At 46.4% G+C, this 19064-nt stretch overlaps 1 protein-coding gene across 3 annotated transcripts in view; it reads right to left on the reverse strand.

Annotated features, from left to right (window-relative positions):
- ampd3b (adenosine monophosphate deaminase 3b) overlaps positions 1-19064 on the reverse strand; it is a 54363-nt gene that overhangs the window by 26796 nt on the left and 8503 nt on the right. For 2 of the 3 annotated variants that reach the window (XM_063197660.1, XM_063197662.1), the window contains 2 exons: positions 5363-5588; positions 760-943 (listed from right to left, as the gene is read on the reverse strand). In XM_063197660.1, the coding sequence (XP_063053730.1) occupies positions 760-943; positions 5363-5588 (410 nt within the window). Of the gene's footprint in view, positions 1-759; positions 944-5362; positions 5589-15446; positions 16232-19064 lie in introns of those variants that run through there. The other variant, XM_063197661.1, reaches the window with a different exon arrangement.

The raw sequence follows: 19064 nt of genomic DNA on the forward strand, positions 1-19064 counted from the left end.
GTGGTTGTATGAAGTGTTGTGGCCCACCACTGCAGTTAGTTTATACCCCCCCCCCCTTGTGTGTAGGCTATATATGTTGTATGTGTATTCAGTCAAATGTCAAACATTTTATTTATTTATTTTGTGAAGCGTACAGGTGTCTTTTTAGACTGCATGTTTATGTGTCATGTGTCATTGTGGTTCTGATGTAAGGACAGCCATCTTCTCTTTTATACTGCAAACCCAGTTTACCTTCGGGTACCAATAAAGTTGAACTGAACTGAACTGAACTGAACTGAATAAACCGATTCTGATTGTGATTCAGGAATGTGTGGCAGCTTAGGGAGCGTACCTATGTTCCCCAGGTCCTTTGTTCCCCGGGTCCTATGTTCCAAGGGTAATATGTTCCCCTGTCTTTGTATGGGACTGGGGAACTTAGGACCCTTTTTCTAAAAAAAGGTTCTATGTTCCCCTGCATTGTATGTTTCCAAGTTTTCAAATTGTGCCCTTCCCAAAGCCATCCCTAAACCTATCCTGTCAGTAATGCAATGTTTCTGAGTTGTAAATTTGTTCCTGACCAATTCTATCCGTAAACCTAACCTGTCAGAGGTGCAACAACAACCTGCGCTTTGCCATGCGGCAGCAGTCTACTTGGAAGCAGCGGGGAACATAAGAACCATTTTTTGAAAAAAGGGTCCTAAATTCCCCGGTTGCGGGGAACATAGGACCCGGAGAACATAGGACCCAGGGAACGTAGGGATGACCTTGGCCGCAGCTTACCCCAGCACAGTAGTCGCCGCTGATGGTGACCCTCTGGAACTCGGGGACGGGCGTCTGTGGGATGGGAGGGGCCACGTCCGTGGGGGAGAGGAGGGGTGAGATGACACTGAACGCCCAATCAGGACACACGGCGTTGGGGAACTGCTGTGACACCGACTGGGAGCGCCGCAGCATAAACTTCTTCCTGTGGAGATACAGCATTTACAGTGGAAATGTTAAGCATAGATACACAGAGCCTCATAATGCGCACCGTTCTGCCTATCGGGCGCTGTCACAGTCATTGAAATGCTACACTACAATGACATTAGATTAGATTAGGTTAGATTAGATTAGGTTAGATTGCCTTTATTGTCGCCGAGGGGACATTTGTTTTCACCACCATCATCAAACAAGTTTACACAGGGTCTTCTGTAAAACATGCATAACTTTGTTATACATGATGACCATAACTTTATAAATTGTCTTCGCCATTTTGGTAACAAGTGAACGCCCTCCATATAATCATGAAGCAAATGTAAACAAGGCAGAGACTGCAATCCTTCTATGCCTAAAATAAACAAAGTTATACGTAATGACAATATACTAGCAAATGCTCTATTCCTGAATTGAGACACAAAGTCGGAAGCTTGCAAATCTGCAGCCATGAATATAGCGGCCTAGGGTATATGGGTTTTAATCACCAAAAGTGAGAATGCCAACATATTTCCATTTACAGTCTTGCGTGCACAACGCCTTTAGACAGATCATGTGTGGAGAGACTGTAAGTCACTAAAGGCTCTTTTTCACTGCCGATTTTCTGGTAGGCCTACAGCTCGACACAGTGCGACTCGGCCGCCGCTTTTTTCTTTACGATTGAGCTGTGTCGTGCCCAATTGAAAAGCAAATGTGGCGGCCGAGTCACGCTGTGTCGAGCTGTAGGCCTACAAGAAAACTGCCAGTGGAAAAGAGACATCAGTACCTGGTTGATGTGTGCGAATTGAATATATCTCTTCTGATTAAACCTCAGAATGAAAATTGAAGCATGTTTTAAGTGCAACCTCCTGCAGTTCTCATATACCCACTTAAAGGGGTATTCCACTATTTTGGGGCTTAATACAGCTTAGCGACATGCTCCCTCTTTTAACTTGTCCTAAAGCAAGGCAACGGCTAACATAAAAAATGAGACACTTTACCACCTTTATAAACTCTGGCCAACGGTTTTAACTGCATTAAGCCCCAAAATAGTGGCATACCCCTTTAATAACATGTAGGTTTCAACAGCATCTGTTTTGACGGTGTTGACTAAATTAACTGATCATGAAATCCGAGCTGTGTTTACATACTCTCACTTTCTGCAACTCCGCTAACCTAAACTAACCTTTGCCGCGCGCTTACCCCACCGCCACCCCCGTAGCTCCTCTCGGCACGTTAACTGTAAACACTTCTCTCTCACAACAGGGCCGCTGACAGCTTTGGCAGGGCCTGGGGGCAAAAATGTCTGAGAGGGCCCCGAACCCAAACAATAGAATATAATGAGGATTCAATTCTGGGCCCCCTCTCTCCCTAGGCCCAGGACAAGTGACCCCTTTGTCCCACTGCTTCTCACGTCCCTCACCACTACGCCAACCTGACTCTTGCCAGCTGGTATGTTTCGCCTTCGTCTTCTTTTTTTAACTATTAACTATTTAACTATTTTTCTGGGTCTTTTTAGCCTTTATTATTATAGGACAGTGTGAGAGTAGACAGGAAATGACTGGGAGAGAGAAATGGGGCAGGGTCGGGAAATGACCCCGGCCGGATTCGAACCGGGGTCCCCATGGGCAATGTATGTCCAAATATAAGGGGATTAGCGCGCTGTACCACAGCGCCCCCCCCCTCGCTTTTGTTTTCATGATGCCATCCGGGTATCGCCCCCAACCAACATATTTTTGAATGATGCTCTATATATATAAAAAATCCTTGCGTCTGATTGGATAAAAAACCTGTCATCGTCCTTACTGACTTCAGCCACTCACTATACTCATGAACGGCGAGACGTTTTCCATGTGCGTTACGCCCATTTGTGGGGGAAAACAACTCAAGTCAATTGGTGATGTTGGGGTTTAGTAAACGAAAGATACAGACCTGTAGACTAACGTTGTTCACGCGCAACATGCCGAAAACGTGTTGTGTTGCCGGCTGTTCAAATAACATAGCCAAACAGCCGTGGCTGAAGCATGGAATGTGTTCATTTAGGCTAGCCGATGTAGCATGTAAGTCAATGAGACATTCGGTTTGTTTTCACCCATAAAGGGGCGTAACGCAAATTTAAGAGCAAAGTACCCGGATGGCCGTTCAGGAGTATGCTCAGTCCGGCAGCTGAGAGGGACAGGTGGAAGAAGAGCCATAACACTGACGCCCATCTGTGGAGAATCCCACCTGGCCATCCTGATCGGCTCATTCATTCGTTCATAAGAGATACGTGTGACAGAGCTCATCTTGCACCTGTTCACCCACCTCGAGGATCGAACGTGCGATCTCGTCAACTACAACGATCCGGCAATGGGAGACACAGTACGATACCGCTGGGCCAGGAGACTAGTCTCTCGGCCCAAGGGCACGAGACTGTATGAGGAAGGTTTACCAACGTTCCACGCCAACTCTGTGCTAGTTAGCCTCCGTTACATACTCACTTTCACGAGCCTCAGATGTTTGCGTGAGGAAACCTGGAACTTGTACTATTCGCGTGTAGTTTGGCAAAACACAGCCAGATGGGGCGTTAAAAGTATATGAAGAGTTCAGATGCAAAACCCCCTAAGTGCCTTTTCAGAAAATAATCTTAATTCATTTTTGTTCACTACAAAGCTATCAAAATTGCATATTGTTTTATTTTATTTATGTAATATAACTATTTATATGTATTATCAAGCACATGAATGTAAACCAAACCAACAACGGGGTTCTCTAAAAATATAGAAGTGCAGGTCTTCAGAAATGGAGTTAGGGGGTTTTGCATCTGAACTCTTCATATATACTCTTTGTTAAGCAACTTTAGAAAGTACATTCACAACAGGAAATCTATATCTTTTCAGGGGACCTAGTCAAGGTGGTAGGTGTTTCTTGTCAAGGTGACCACCTTAGCAATAAAGTGCTGGGAGAAACCCTGCAGCCAGATGGCGCAAGTCAGGTTACCACTACCCTAACGCCAGGGACACATAGACGCATATTTGGCCAAGCGAAGAGAACTTCCCCATTCATTCCTATGAGGGAGGCGAAGGCCAGCGAACAGGAGCAAACAGGAGCGAAGCGGAGCGGAAATTATTAAAGAAAGTTTCATGTTATGCAAATGAGGAGTGAATTTGCCTGCCGCAGCCCAATCAAATCAACAACATAACTGTTCCATTCCATTTGATTCTCTGCGACGACCTGATGACTCTCTTCGCTTTGCTCGCTTCGCCTCCTATGTGTCCCCAGCGTAACCTGTGCCCCAATCCCCCTCTACTGACCCTCTGCTGCTCTGCTCTGCTCTGCTTTGGGTGTTGCTCTGTCAGCTTCTTGGGTACCTCATGTTACAGTACTTGGCTTAGTGGAGTCTGATTAAGCAGTCTGCCCACCACAACAACTCCCACAAACTATACCCCACTTTAAGCCCCCCCCCCCCCCCCATCACACTTCCTCTCCCCTCTTCACCCCCACCCCCACCCCACTCCAACTGACCTCTTGGCATGGCTCTGAGGATTGCTCTGCCAGCTTCTGAGGATCCTTTTCCTCCTTGGCCTCGAGGACATCCATCCTGTACACTTCGATTACACCCCCCGCCCATTCCACCCCCCCCCCCACACACACACACACACACACACAACTCCTGAACCGTATCCAACCACACCTGAACACACTGCCCACTCAATGACCCCGGCCCCAACACTGATCGTAAGTGATCGATAAGGTCAATCAACTAACAATGACTGAACTTATTGACTTACTTATTTATTATTGTTCTAGCCCCTCTCCTCCCTTTTATGAAGCTGCTAATGCACTTTTTACCAATGCACTTTCACTTTTACAAATGTAGGCCTACTTGTTGTTTTTAACAGAGATATTTCTATTTTCTTTAACATCTCTATTTTTAATCTATCTTATATACTTTTCACCTCCTGGTCCGGTGTTGTATGTATGTATGCTGTCTACTGTTTTTGCACAATTTGTATGTTACTGCTGCAACAAATGAATTTCCCCATTGCGGGATAATAAAGGTCACACTATACTATACTATACTATAATTTCCGGTAGTAAACCATTTGCATGCCTTTTGCTGCTCTGTTCAGAGTGACAATCCTCCCTTGGTTTGCTAATGGTTGTTTGCTTCCCAACAAAAGAGGAGTTCCCGAATTTTCGGTAGCTCAGAAAGTACTTGCATTGCTCTTGACCTGACTAGTTGCAACGCTGAAGGTGTTGCATCACTAGGAGGGCACGGCCTGGCGATCCGTACAGTACCTCTTGCTGCTCTGCTCCGAGTGCTGCTCCGCCAACCACACCTGAACACACTGCCCACTCAATGACCCCCAACACTGATCGTAAGTGATCGATAAGGTCAATCAAATAACAATGACTGAATTTCCGGTAGTGGAGTCGACCATTTGCATACCTCTTGCTGCTCTGTTCCGAGTGCTGCTCGGCCAGCTCCCGGAGGATCTCGTGCTCCTTGGCCTGGTGGAGGCCGATGGGACAGTCCTCGGGCACGGTGAACATGGACAGCGCGTCCTTGGTGTCCTCCTCCTTCAGGGCCGAGGCGTACACCATCTCCGCCATGCGCCGCACGCTCTCGTCCACCTCGCTCAAGGCGATCTTCGGGAACTGACGAGGCATCTCGGCTGTGGAGGAGAGGAGAGGAAAAGTGGAGGAGGGAGGGGTGTTAAAGAGGATATGAGAGGGGGGGGCGCTGTGGTGCAGCAGCGTGCTAAGACCCCCCACATTTTGGGCTTGCATGCCCATGGGGACCCCGGTTCGAATCCAGCCGGGGTCATTTCCCGGTCCTGTCTCATCTCTCTCTCCCAATCATTTCCTGTCTCCTCTCACACTGTCCTGCAATAATAGGCCAAAAAGGCCCTAAAAATACTAATACTAAAAAATAAAGAGGACATGAAAGGTCAAAGGTCAGAGGCAAATATTTCTCTCTCACTCGAACACTTGCACAAGCACATACACACAAAGACACACACTTGTTTGTACCGAATGCATGTGTGTGTGTGCGCGTATGTGTGTGTTAGTAATATGGCGGACTTGTGCAACACGTGCTATGTGTCTCTGCTGTTAGATACAGCCTCAAAATTACTAGAGTGTCAACATTATGTGTCAGGTGTTTTACAGAGTAATTTTAAATGAATTTCTTTTTTATTATAGCCTACTCTTTTTTGATGAGTTTTGAATGAATGTGGTATGAATATGCATATGTATGTATGTATGTATGTATGTATGTATGTATGTATGTATGTATGTATGTATGTATGTATGTATGTACAGTATGTGAGTATGTGTAAGAACGTCATCTTATGCCCTAGTCTGCTGCCATATAAGGGACCACAATGGAAATAAGTCTTTTGACTTTTTTGTGTACATCCCTGTCTATTTGTCCCTTTCAATGTATGGTTATTGTTGCTGTACAATGCTTTTACATCTAATAGACTAAATAAATTCATTCATTCATTCATTCATTCATTCATTCATTCACTCATCCTTAATTTCCTTCAGGATCAGCATCTGTTGCCCAGCACTGTGGGTTGTTTTGGTTAGAGATGTACAGGATCCAAGATCCGGTTCCGGATGCGGGAGGATAATAGGGTTTTTCAGACTATCCGGATCCGGCAGGATCTTAAGCAGTGGATCCGGTATCCGGCAGTTAGCTAAAAATCAGGATCTGGGGCATCCCTACTTTTTACGTAGCCTAGGCTTTTCAGTCAGTCTTTCACAACCCCAATCGCTGCATGGAGTGAAAGCCCTTTGAAAGCGGCCGTTGAAGGCAGTGTGGCAGTAAGCCAATGAGTCTTAAAAATTGTTTGCGCCAATGTAATAAAAAGGGCCCACGAGTGCGAGTTGGCTATGTGTTTCAACCCTTTCGTAGGATCCGGTATCCGGTTCCGGATCCGGCAGGATCTTAAGTAGTGGATCCGGTATCCAGCAGGATTCTAAAAATCAGGATCCGGTGCATCTCTAGTTTTTTTTCTTGCACAGGGATAAATTTAGCTTTCTGCTTACTCACTCACATATACAGAAATTCTGCACTGCTTATCCCCGCCAGTAACTTTGCCAGAAGTAATCCTGATACCGTGACGTTTTAATTTGACGTGGCAAATAAATAACTAATGGCACTGCCCTGTGGTGGAGAGGCCAAGAAAAACATTATCTTGACTTGAAGGCAGTTAAAAGTGAGTGTTTGCTGAGCTGACCTGGAAGAGACATGGCAATTATAAATAAACATGTCTTAAATCCCCGCAGTTAACATGTCTGAAACATGTCTCCTAAACTCAGGTTTCTGTCAGCCCACCCCCCCCACCACCACCACCACCACCCTGTTTACTCACCCAAATCACCCTCACCCCTGTCCCAAGTTACGTCTCAAGCTACTTCCACAACACACCCCCACCTCAACCTTACCCAGACCACAACCCCCACCCCTGAATCTGTCTCAGCTTCACAACCCCCCCCCCTTCAACCTTACACCAACTCACCACACCCTCATCTTCCACAACAGCAACATGTTCCCTCAACACTGCTTCCCAACAGCTGTGCCTAAAACCCACCCAAGCAACACTAACCAACACACCTCTCTCCTTTAACCCAAGCCAGCACTACCACTACCACCACCGCCTACCCATCTCTCCTTTAACCCAAGCCAACACTACCACCACCACCGCCTCCCCACCTCTCCTTTAACCCAAGCCCAACAAGCCTTCATGCCCCTGTCTCTCAGCCACACCCAAACACACCAACTCCATCCCCACCATCTCTCAAACCAACCTCAAAGGCCAAAGGTTCACCTTTTCCCAACTAAACCCCAAGTGCCTTACCAATCGGCGAAGCTAACCAGCCAAATCCTGACCCCCTCTTTTCACCCCAGACGTCTGTATAGAAGTCAATAGTAGAGGGCTAAACTGCGACACCTACAGTCTGATTCCCATAAAACAAGCTTATTATGACACCTCTAGATACTGGAGTCTCTATGTCTGCAGTGCACATGTTGCTAGCTGAGCTGCGGGGAGCCAAGCAGCTGGAGCATGCGTGCCATGCCACACACATGCATGTGCATCCAAATGTACAGGACGTGCTGGACTCTGGATGTTTCTGAATTGAACTTTAACAAGGCATGTTTGTCCCTTCTTCATTGATGGACAGGCACAGAGACGTGTGTGTGTGTGTGTGTCCACACAGACTGTCACCGCAGACCTGCACAAGGATTATCTAATCAGATGACATTTTCAAAACTGAGTAAAAAAGTAATGATAAAAAAAAATGCACAGTGCATATAAATGCATGCAAATGAAGAGAAGTATATATTTTTTTATTCAATTAAGATTTTGATACAACATTGTCATTACATACCCTGGCCTCTGCCAAAATAAACCAGGTTACCAGATAAATTGAACATTAACATATGTAACTGCAAATATTATTTGGAAATAAAAATGACATACTCTGGTATACTCCAGTTAATGACGTGGCAAATGCTTTGTTTTACAAGGTTGTATAAAGCAGGGATCGAGAGCTACCAGAGCCGAGCCATCACTGCTATGGTGTTATTTACGTGACTAACCTCCTAATCTTGTTTGTGTTGAATGAACAGTTGTTGCTTTTTTTGGGAAGTTGGCTAGGCCTGGCCCTGGCTGACAGGCAGCTGTTCACCAGATATGCAGACGAAAACAAGCAGCACACAACATAACACTGCACTGCACTGCCACACAGTACGCCCGTGCAACGGATAGGCCTACACACAGGGCAACGCTATGCACACTAGAGATGCAAGGCTATGCTATGCACACAATGCCAAAGTTTGCCAATGCAGGTTATTTCCATTGCAAACGTCCCCCATAACCCTGTAACAGAATTGAAACAGTTATGAATGCAGATGGAAATTCCAACTGTCTACTCAACCCCCCACCCACTATCTAGTACTCTCTAGACTTGGACAGACTGCATTTTATACAGGAAGTGAGCTCTACTCCAGATAGCTTAAAATAAAGTCATGCAACTAAGTTAGTACATTTGGTGGTAGAAAAAAAACCCCACCATCTGTCTGAGATTGGTATTTAAGAGTGCACTGTTTTTTTAATAGCAAATAGACTTGGACAAACACCACCGATTGGACAGCCGGACGGCTTCCTAATGTTTGCCCTCATTCAACCCCAGTCGTCTCGGCCTGTTCAGCCTGTTCGGTGCAGTGGTGTGGTGGTGGTGTGGTGGTGGTGTGGTGGTGGTGTAGTGGTGGTGTGGTGGTGGTGTGGTGGTGTGGTGGTGGTGTGGTGTGGTGTGGTGTAGTGGTGGTGGTGACGGTGGTGTGGTGGTGTTGTGGTGGTGTGGTGGTGTTGTGGTGGTGGTGTGTTTTTCCAGCTCCACAGCAGCTGCTGGTGATGCACATGTCTGCGCTGCACGCTACAGCAACCCACCCAGGGCTCTGAGGAGTCTGGACACGGCACTGCTATGTCCGCCCGCCTGTGTGTGTGTGTGTGTGTCTGTCTGCTATGTCCGCCCGGCCCGCCTGCTCAAACCTGACTGGACCCCAGCCTGCGACGCAGCTGTGTGTGTGTGTGTGTGTGTGTGTGTGTGTGTGTGTGTGTGTGTGTGTGTGTGTGTGTGTGTGTGTGTGTGTGTGTGTGTGTGCTTGTGCATCATGCTAAAATACTGGGTCAGCTGGCAGGCCTCCAAAGGCCAGGATGTGTTGTTGATCTGAGCACAAGTGTGTGTGTGTGTGTGTGTGTGTGTGTGTGTGTGTGTGGAAGGGTGTGTGTGTGTGTGTGTGTGTGTGTGTGTATATAAATATGGAGATGGCTGCACTGCACTGGGTGGCATGGCATCTCGCCTGTCTATTGAGTCGCAGCCCCGTTGACATGTAACCCAATGCTGGGCCACAGTGTCAACAATTCCGGCGCCTTCAAATGCTCTGGAATATGTGTGTTTGTGTGTGTGTGTGTGTGTGTGTGTGTGTGTGTGTGTGTGTGTGTGTGTGTGTGTGAGAGTGTGTGTGTGTGTGTGTGTGTATGTGTGTGTGTGTGTGTGTGTGTGTGTGTGTGTGTGTGTGTGTGTGTGTGTGTGTGTGTGTGTGTGTGTGTGTGTGTGTGTGTGTGTGTGTGTGTGCAGTAAAATGAGGTCAACCGTGTGTGGCGGTTTCATGGAAGGGGTCACCAGTTCGGTGTATCGTCTCTCTCTCTTTGATTGTACAATTTCTGGAACGATACAGGGGTCGTCTCCACGGTAGGCGACCCAGTGAAACCCTGACCCAGCCTTTCTAGGAAGCCCCACCCTCCCCCACTGCGTAGCATAGCACTTATGATTTACCCACTGGCTATGCTAGCATAGCACTCATAACCCACACCCCACTTGGTTCGACAGCCCATTAGTCTTAATGTACAGAGTAGAGATCTCAAGTCACTGGCTGAGAAAAACACTCATAAATTAATTTTGAAAGCATGGGGGGAGGGGGGAGGGGACTCCAGCTGCTGGAGCACCAGGTCAGCCTGACAAATCCAACTGAAAACAGTTTTCAGGAAATAGACAAGACTCGGAATTCATCAGAAATTGTAGCTCAATGAAATCCACCAAACTACTTCCTGTGGTAGGCTGCCTTGACAGTTGGCAACTGACAATTGACAGTCCTACATCCAAACACAATGAAATATTCAGACCACGAAGTTTGAACTTAAGGGTTGTCAAGCCAATGGGATGTCGGGCCAAATTTTTGGCGCACCACCACAAAGACCCTCGGGTGGCACAGGTAGCAGGCACTACATTTTGAGAACTACTGCTCTCTCTCTCTTTGATTGGAACATTTCTGGAACGATACAGGGGTCGTCTCCACGGTAGGCGACCCAGTGAAACCCTGACCCAGCCTTTCTAGGAAGCCCCACCCTCCCCCACTGCGTAGCTGCGTAGCATAGCACTTATGATTTACCCACTGGCTATGCTAGTGTTTCTCAACCTTTTTTTAGGCGAGGCACCCTTTCAATTCATGAAAAATCTCAAGGCACCCCAAACCAACGAGCCGTAACATGGTATCGCATTCGATATCACACAAGCTTAGAAAAGTAACCTCAGACAGGCTATGTGTGGCCGTACTGGGGTGACCTAAATTGACTTTATTGTCCGTAAGTGGTGGATGAAAGATTCCATTGACTAAGCATTAATTTCTTAATTTAGATAGACAAATATGTATTATACTACATCATTTATTTAAGTCAATTTCACATAGGCTTACTGTCAGCCACGTTTCCGCGGCACCCCTGAGGGGGGCGTGCAGCACCCCAGGGTGCCCCGGCACCCCTGTTGAGAAACACTGGTCTATGCTAGCATAGCACTCATAACCCACACCCCACTTGGTTCATAGTCACTGGTCCGACAGCCCATTATTCCTAACGAACAGAGAAGAAATGCAAGTCACTGACTGAGAATAACGTTCATAAATTCTTTTTCAAAATGCATGGAGGGGCAGGAGGTGATGGAGGGGGCAGGTCAGCCTGACAAATCCAACTGAAAACAGTTTCCAGGAAATAGACAAGACTCGGAGTTCATCAGAAATTGAAGCGCAATGAAATCCACCAAACTACTTCCTTTGGTTGGCAACTGACAATTGACAGTCCTACACCCAAATAAATACAATGAAATTCAGACCACGAAGTTTGAACGTAAGGGCTTTAACTTTATTTTATTAAATTTATATTTAATTAAACTTTATTTAATTATACAAACTGTAACGTTTTGATCCACCAGTGGTTCCTCAGGCCTGAGGCAGATCTCAGTGGTGGATCGAAACGTTGCCGTTTGTCTAATAAAATAAAGTTTATATTATTTTGTAGCTAACGCCTAGGTGTCAACCGGGCCAACAGTCACGTGCATGGTGTGCAATGGTACAGAGCAGTGGTTCCCAACTTATGGGTCGCCAAAGATCCACAGGGGGTCGCGGAGCCCACTTGATTTTAAGGGGTTTCATTTGAAATATATAGCCCATGATGATTAGCCTAAATGACAAAGCATTTAACTAATACATGCATAGAAGCAGCAAATTGTAAGTGCTACATTAAACATGTATTCTATATTTGACCAAAGACGAATTGAGGAATAAAATAACTAAAATTAGTTTTCCCAGGAAACAGAGGGCATCTTGTGACTCCCTCTCGTGCGGGTGCTGGCGTGGTTGGGTCACCAACGCTTACAATAATAAAAACATGGGCCCCTGAAGAAAAAGGTTGGGAAGCACTGGTACAGAGTATAGCGCTTCAACCCTTTAATGCAGAGGCTTTACCACAAGCTTGTTGTATCCAAAATGGCATTGACCTTAGTCTTAATCTCTTGGTAATGTCATTGCAGTGTTGGTATGAGCTGGTGATCCTATCTGCATCAATCTGCTAGGAGTACTACTAACACCAACTGGCGTAGTATTCCTGTGAGAAAGTTTGGCAGGGCCCTGCCGTGGCTTAGCGGTAGGGCACTCATCTATGTGGCCGACCTAGGTTTGATTCCGACCTGGGTCCTTTCCCCTACCCTCTCTCTCTCTCTCAAAAACCTTTCCTGTCTCTCTCTCTCAGACTGTCCTGTCACTAAGATATTAAATATCTTTTAAAACAAATGAAAGTTTGGCAGAACATATTGGTCTAGCCTCACACCACAGGGGACAATGACAGGAAGATTTGCGTGCCAATTTGCCGCCAGGCTGTCACCACCTCGCGCCTCTGCTCAACTTCATTTCAATCCAGCAACTAGCTCAGGTATCGCAGCTACTATCCATGGCTACAAGTGCGGCGCCATTACTATTTGGATCGCAGTTATTAGTGCTGCTAAATCATTACAAAAGGGCTATGGGCAGCCAAACCAGAGCTAGCAGGCAGGAAACGTTGGGGTAGCACAAAAACATGTTGAAATGGCCGGAGTTAACCCATTTTAGCCTGGAGCGACATATCCGCTGCATTCAGGCTCTTGAATTGTAATTTTTGTTTTTTTGTTTTTTTAAATGTGGGTATTTTAGAGATGAATGAACACATTCTAATGCAAGATGAGGGTCCTAACTTTTAAATGCAACTTATTTAATGTTTTTATGTGCTTCGGAGGCCTGAGATATTTAGGTGGCAGAGGGCACATTTTCCCAAAAAGGGATGAGGCTAAAATGGGTCAATGGGCATGGTAGTATAGCCTGGCGAGAACACCATCAAAAAAACCATCCATTGAAGTATGCCCCGGCCAATCAGCGAGAAGAGGTGAAGCCGCAAGCCGGTACCTGACTGACATTATCCAATGTGTAGTCAGCTTGATTTTTTTCACCCCCCCGGACACCTCAGCTGGCAGGTGCATTGGAGATGACCCATGGGTCACTATTCAGTAAAACTATAAAATTCCACACTGACAGTGCAGGAGTTTTACAGTTTTTCTGATCATCCATATGCAGTCCGTTTATAGTTCAGTAAGTAGCCTACACATACTTTTACACCACACCCATATAGCTGTGATTAAAAAAGTATGTGGCCAACATGGGGTGGGGCGGGCCAACGAATTCAAATGCTGCGATATCATACATTTTCCGCGAGGTGAAATGAAACCTGATGGCCTTATGCATGAGGCTGCAATAATGTGTCAGTGGGTCAGAGAGTGAAGTGTTCCTACAGTCTGGCTGATTCCAGAACAGCTGCCACGCTCACTCCCCAACACAGCACACAGCACATGGCACAGGCACATGGCTCACAATGACACGTACAGCAGACAGTATGTTACGTTTATAGTTCAGCAAGTACATATACTTTACGCCACAACCAGATACTGTAGCTGAGACCAAAAAAGTGCATGGCCAACATGGAGCGGGCCAACCAATTCAAATGCTGCGATGTCATACATGATTTTCCACGAGGTGAAATGACAGACAGGCACATGGCTCACAATGACACACTGTAGGCACAGTGACAGGACACTATTTGAGAGAAACGTGCTGCACTACTCAAAAAAGTAAAGGGACCAACAAAACAAAGCAATGCAACTTCAGATGAATCACATTTCTGTGATATCAGCCTGTCCAGTTAGGAGGCAACAGCCATTGTGAATCTGTTTTGCCTACTGTTAGACAGGCACACATCACTCAATAGTAGAGTAGAGTAGAGTACTTTTAGTAATCCCGAAGGAAATTAAGATGTCTGTCAGCTAACATAAATACACAAATACGAAACATACACCAATAGCTAATACACATAACAGTAAGAATACAGCACACACTTGAGTACAGCAATCGGTCTTACAGCAGTTCATACACACACACACACACACACACACACACACACACACACACACACACACACACACACACACACACACACACACAATGACACCTATCCTATATTGAAGTGACAATACACTCGACAGTATGATGATATATTCAACAATGCAAAGGCAATGGCCAGTATTTGAGAGAAACTTTTTCATGCAGATGAAATTGCCAGCAACACAACTCAACTCAACTATCCTAATATCATTGCTATGACATTACAGAGAGTCTTACAGAGACTTACAGAGTTGCCATTAGCATTACTATTTTAGCAACAACAAACTTACCCTATAATATAATAGAGGCTTTGCATGAATGGGTTGCTCTGAAAGTCACTACTTAACCCCTAAGCATTGTAGCTGCGTTCAGTGACAGCAACGTCATCATTCCTTGTGAACTGAACAAGGGCCCATTTCTGACCTGCTGGTGGAGGTCTATTCTCAGTGGCCTTCATTGACCTTCCCCTGACCTCCTGTGATCCCTCAGGTCATTGGCACAGGGCTAATAGTATTCAGGCTCCATGCCTGATTTCAGGCTTGACAGAGTTTGCAAAAATAAAAACATTGATAATAATTAGCCATTAGGTTATTCTTATCTCAGAGTGTTACGAGTGTTACAAGTTCAGGGTTTTCTTCTACTATCAGGCTTAAATAATGGTCATACACAGGCTATTAAATGTTTGAATAGTGTGTCAAAATAGGCCTACGTTACGTCACTATGCAGTATCTTGTCGTCGTCGTTAGAGCAGGGGAAAAAGTTCAGGCTCAGGATTTCTTTTCACTATCACCCCTGTTGGCACTTGCGGGTTTTCTTGACGTGCGTACCTGACCCCAGTCCAGTGGCAGAACAATGGCACACTGGGCCCCAGGGCAAAAACACTGATAGGCATCCGCATGCCAACACTGACTGGCATGCAGCTCGCAATGGTTGCAATAGGGCCCCCACCACCAATACAGGAGGGCCCTGGGCCAAGGGGCCAAATGCCCTGCTTGCCCCCCCTATAGCTCCGTATATGACCCGTCACAATGAACGGCAGCTGCAGCATGGAGAAGGAAAAAATGCTCTGTCACCACAGTCCTGGAAATCATCCTCAGTGTTCATTTCACTCTCTCACACTCTCACGCACGAACATTCTCTCTCTCTCTCTCTCTCTCTCTCTCTCTCTCTCTCTCTGTCTCTCTCTCTCTCTCTCTCTCTCTCTCTCTCTCTCTCTGTCTCTTACCTTCGATTATGCCCAAAGACATCTTTCCGTCTGTGTTAGTCTCTCTTCTTTTCATCTTGTCTGCAAGTCTGGCTTACTGTAGTGTAGGTACTGCCCACCCGTGTGCAGTGGTGTGGTACAGTGCTGAATGTGTCTTTTCCTCTCTCTGTAGTGTGCGTCTGTCTTGACTTCCTCTGAAGTGTGGGTTACCGGATAGGGTTCCGTAGCGTAGCGCAATACTGTGGTGGTGCGTCTTGGCCTCTTCCTCTCTGTCTTTCTGTACTGTGCGTCTGTCTGTATGTGTGTCTCTGTATACTTCTGTTTTCTTTGGCGGCGTGCAATGGTTAGGCTGCGGCACTGGAGGCAGTTATACTTATACAGTGATGTGGCATCTGTCAAGTCAGTGTTATGAATGAGCTCAGAGAGGCTGCTGAGTAGACTGGCTGCCTGTGTATGTGTGAGCGTCTCTCTATCTGCCTGTCTCTCAATATGAATGTGTGTCTCTCGCTATCTGAGTCTCTGTCTGAGTGTCTTGAGAGTCACTCCGGGTCCTCTATTTTAAGGGGGGGCGAGCTAACGCGTCACCACGGCCAACACGGCAGTCGATGGGGACACACAGTAATCCGTTACCAGTATGCTACAGCTGGCTGACAACTGAGACAAGCATCAACACCCCCTCACACACACACACACACACACACACACACACAACCACCGTACACACACACACACACAAGCATGCACACACACACAGGCGCGCACAGACACACACGCGCGCGCACACACTTGTACAGACACCATGTCAGCATACCGCGCAAACACCCAAAACACGGACATGTGCATGGTACATGTGCTCTATGGGGGTATGCTAGCTATGTATGCTAGCTATATGCAGTATTGCCAGATTGGGCGGGTGCCCGCCCAATTGGGCTACTTTGGATGAGCGTCTGCGGGTAAAAACAGGGAAAATTGGTCATTTGGCGTTTTTTTCAGCCGTTTTTGGGCCCATAGAAGTCAATGTAAATTGTTGAATTTGGGCGGAATTTAGCACATTTTGGCAGTTTTTGAGAAGCTTTTGGGCAGGATTTGGTCAGACACATCTGGCAACACTGGCTATATGGGGGTATGTATGTTAGACACACACCACAGATCACCACACAAACACCCAAATGCTGACACGTGTTCAGGCGCCGCATGTGGGGTGTGTTTGGTAAAGTGTGTCATGGATGGACCATGGTGTTTGCACAGTTGCACAAGAGTTTCTTAATCTAAAATCAAGTCAGACCAATGAAAGGCACAAAAAAGTGATGGAGCTAAGTGCTAAGCTAAGTGCAAATCGTGTTTGTAATGCTACTTGTCTTGGTTGTTCCATTTGTCAAACTTGGTAAAGTCGGACAGAAATGAAGAGTAAAGGTGCAGTTTCACAACTAAAAATTAAAGCAAACGAATAAAAGGCACAAAAAGTTGACTGCAAATTGCGTTTTTCTGTATGACACTTCATTTGTCACACTCAATGTTGTATTCAAGTCAGTGGTCACACTCGATGTGACAACATAAGTGTAAATGGCAGCTTTAAGCCTTTAATACCACAACAACCCTTTGTGTTAGAGTGTGTGTCTGTGAGCTTGGATAGATACCACTCTCTGCTGCGGCACTGGGTATTGTCAACTGTTCAGAAGGTGGCACAGGCACAGTACAAATATAGCGCAGATGAAGCAGCCAGAAGAGGCAGCACAGATGAAGCAGTATGCAAACTTCAGGGACTGTTTTAAACACACTCAGCCTCAGTGGCCTCTCTGTATGGAAATAAAGGCCAGCCAAACCGGCATACACAGCTAGTACTGACTGGAGATGCAAATTGTTCTTTTTTTTTCTCTGGGTGGCTGATTTCCCTTTTTTGTTGTTCTCCTTTTCTCTCTTGCAAGTGTGTTGGCATAGATACCTAGCCCCACAGTGCCAACTCTTGCTCTTTTCTTCTTGCAGATTTTCTTGTTGGCATCAGAGCCGACCACTGCAACTCAGTCTCACAAATACGTAAAAGCCTCGGCTCCAAGCACTTGCTAATGATGCTACAAGGAAGTCGATACATGTAAATGTAACTGTTGCCTTTCACAGGCAAAACATTCTGTCAACCACTGCGAATTAACATTCAGGTCTATCTGGCTTAGTATCTATTTGCTAACCTGGTTCTCACGCAGATGGATATTCATCCCGTGCGAGCTCACGAAGTGTAACGAAGATGCACGAAGCACTAAGGGTCTGCGCGAGAGCCAGGCTATCTATTTGCCTGCCTGTCTATAAATTTGGTCAGCTAGCCTGAAGCAGTATATTGGGTTTCACCCTAGTCAGAGCCTATTGTACCAGTGCAGCTTAGTCTCACAATCAAAACGCCCTCCCATTGAGGCTGTCGTCATGTTTTAGCATATGTATCGCACGCTAGTGCATTCTGCGTGTTGGTGCGATGCCTTTTGAAGTTAAGGCATGCTCCACAGACGCAACGGTAAAGCACTTTCATGCACGCTTTACCTTGCAAAGGTGTATTGGACACACGCGATAGTCTGTTCAAATCAGCATGTCATCTAGGTATATACGCAGTGCATGATGACATGTTGTCCCATTAGCCTGTTGATAACATGAAAAGTTTAGTCTAGTTTACTTGCTACACCAGTGCAACTCACAAATACAGGAATAGCCCCTCCAATTAGTATAAAAGCCCCTTGCGGTCCTACAATAGCAACTCTTAACCTTGCCTTCTTGTAGATATAAACTGGCATAGTCAGGTTCCCAGTCTCACAAATACAGTATAAAAGCCCCTCCCAGAGCCATGGGCATGCCTCACCTTGTGAAGAAAAAAAAAACTAGGAACATTCCTCCCTTCACACACACCCTGTAACCAACACACACAAGGCAGAGCCAACGCCTATGATAAATCCACAGATCCAACAACCCACTACCACATGCAACCCTCGTGTTCCAGCTATCACTTTATCCACCCCCTGGCAGTGCACACCGCCCCTCTACTACACTTCTTTTCTGCCATTTAGTGACAATAGCACACATGAAAATATAAACAAAACAGGCAAACAAACTGACTAGCAAACACACAAACAGGAAGTGAAGAGAAGACATGAGAGACGTTGCAAGTCAGTCAGTTGGGACAAAGTGTTTTCGCACGCCATCGCTCCACTGGGTCACCCCCGTGTCGAGTTACACGCTTGACACACTTTGTTGACCTTGGGCTTTGGCAGAAAGGCCACAATGACTTCCCTGTACGCCCCACGGCTTAAAAATAAATCGCACTGCAGCCGCCCTGTCCTTTTGCTTTGCCTTTGCAAAGTGGAAAGGGGGGTGGGGGGCTAAGCCTTGCTCCCCCTGCACCACCGAAAAAAGTCCCACATACACATAGAGTATAAGCCCCCCATGCAGGCCAGGCAGCCACTGATGGCAGGTGATCTGATCTGTTGCTGTGCTATCGCTCTCCATCCCTGCTGCCTTAGCAAGGTGACGATCCTCAGCTATGTGCCCCAGAAGCCCTTCTGCATAGCAACCAAACCAGCCGTCCGCACACCCGCCCGCCCGCCCGCTCGATGCAATCTGGCAGCACGATCTGCGAAAGTCCAAGAGCGATACGTGCTGTTT

This window comes from Engraulis encrasicolus, chromosome 4, assembly GCF_034702125.1.
Source record: "Engraulis encrasicolus isolate BLACKSEA-1 chromosome 4, IST_EnEncr_1.0, whole genome shotgun sequence".
Classification (NCBI taxonomy): Eukaryota; Metazoa; Chordata; class Actinopteri; order Clupeiformes; family Engraulidae; genus Engraulis; species Engraulis encrasicolus.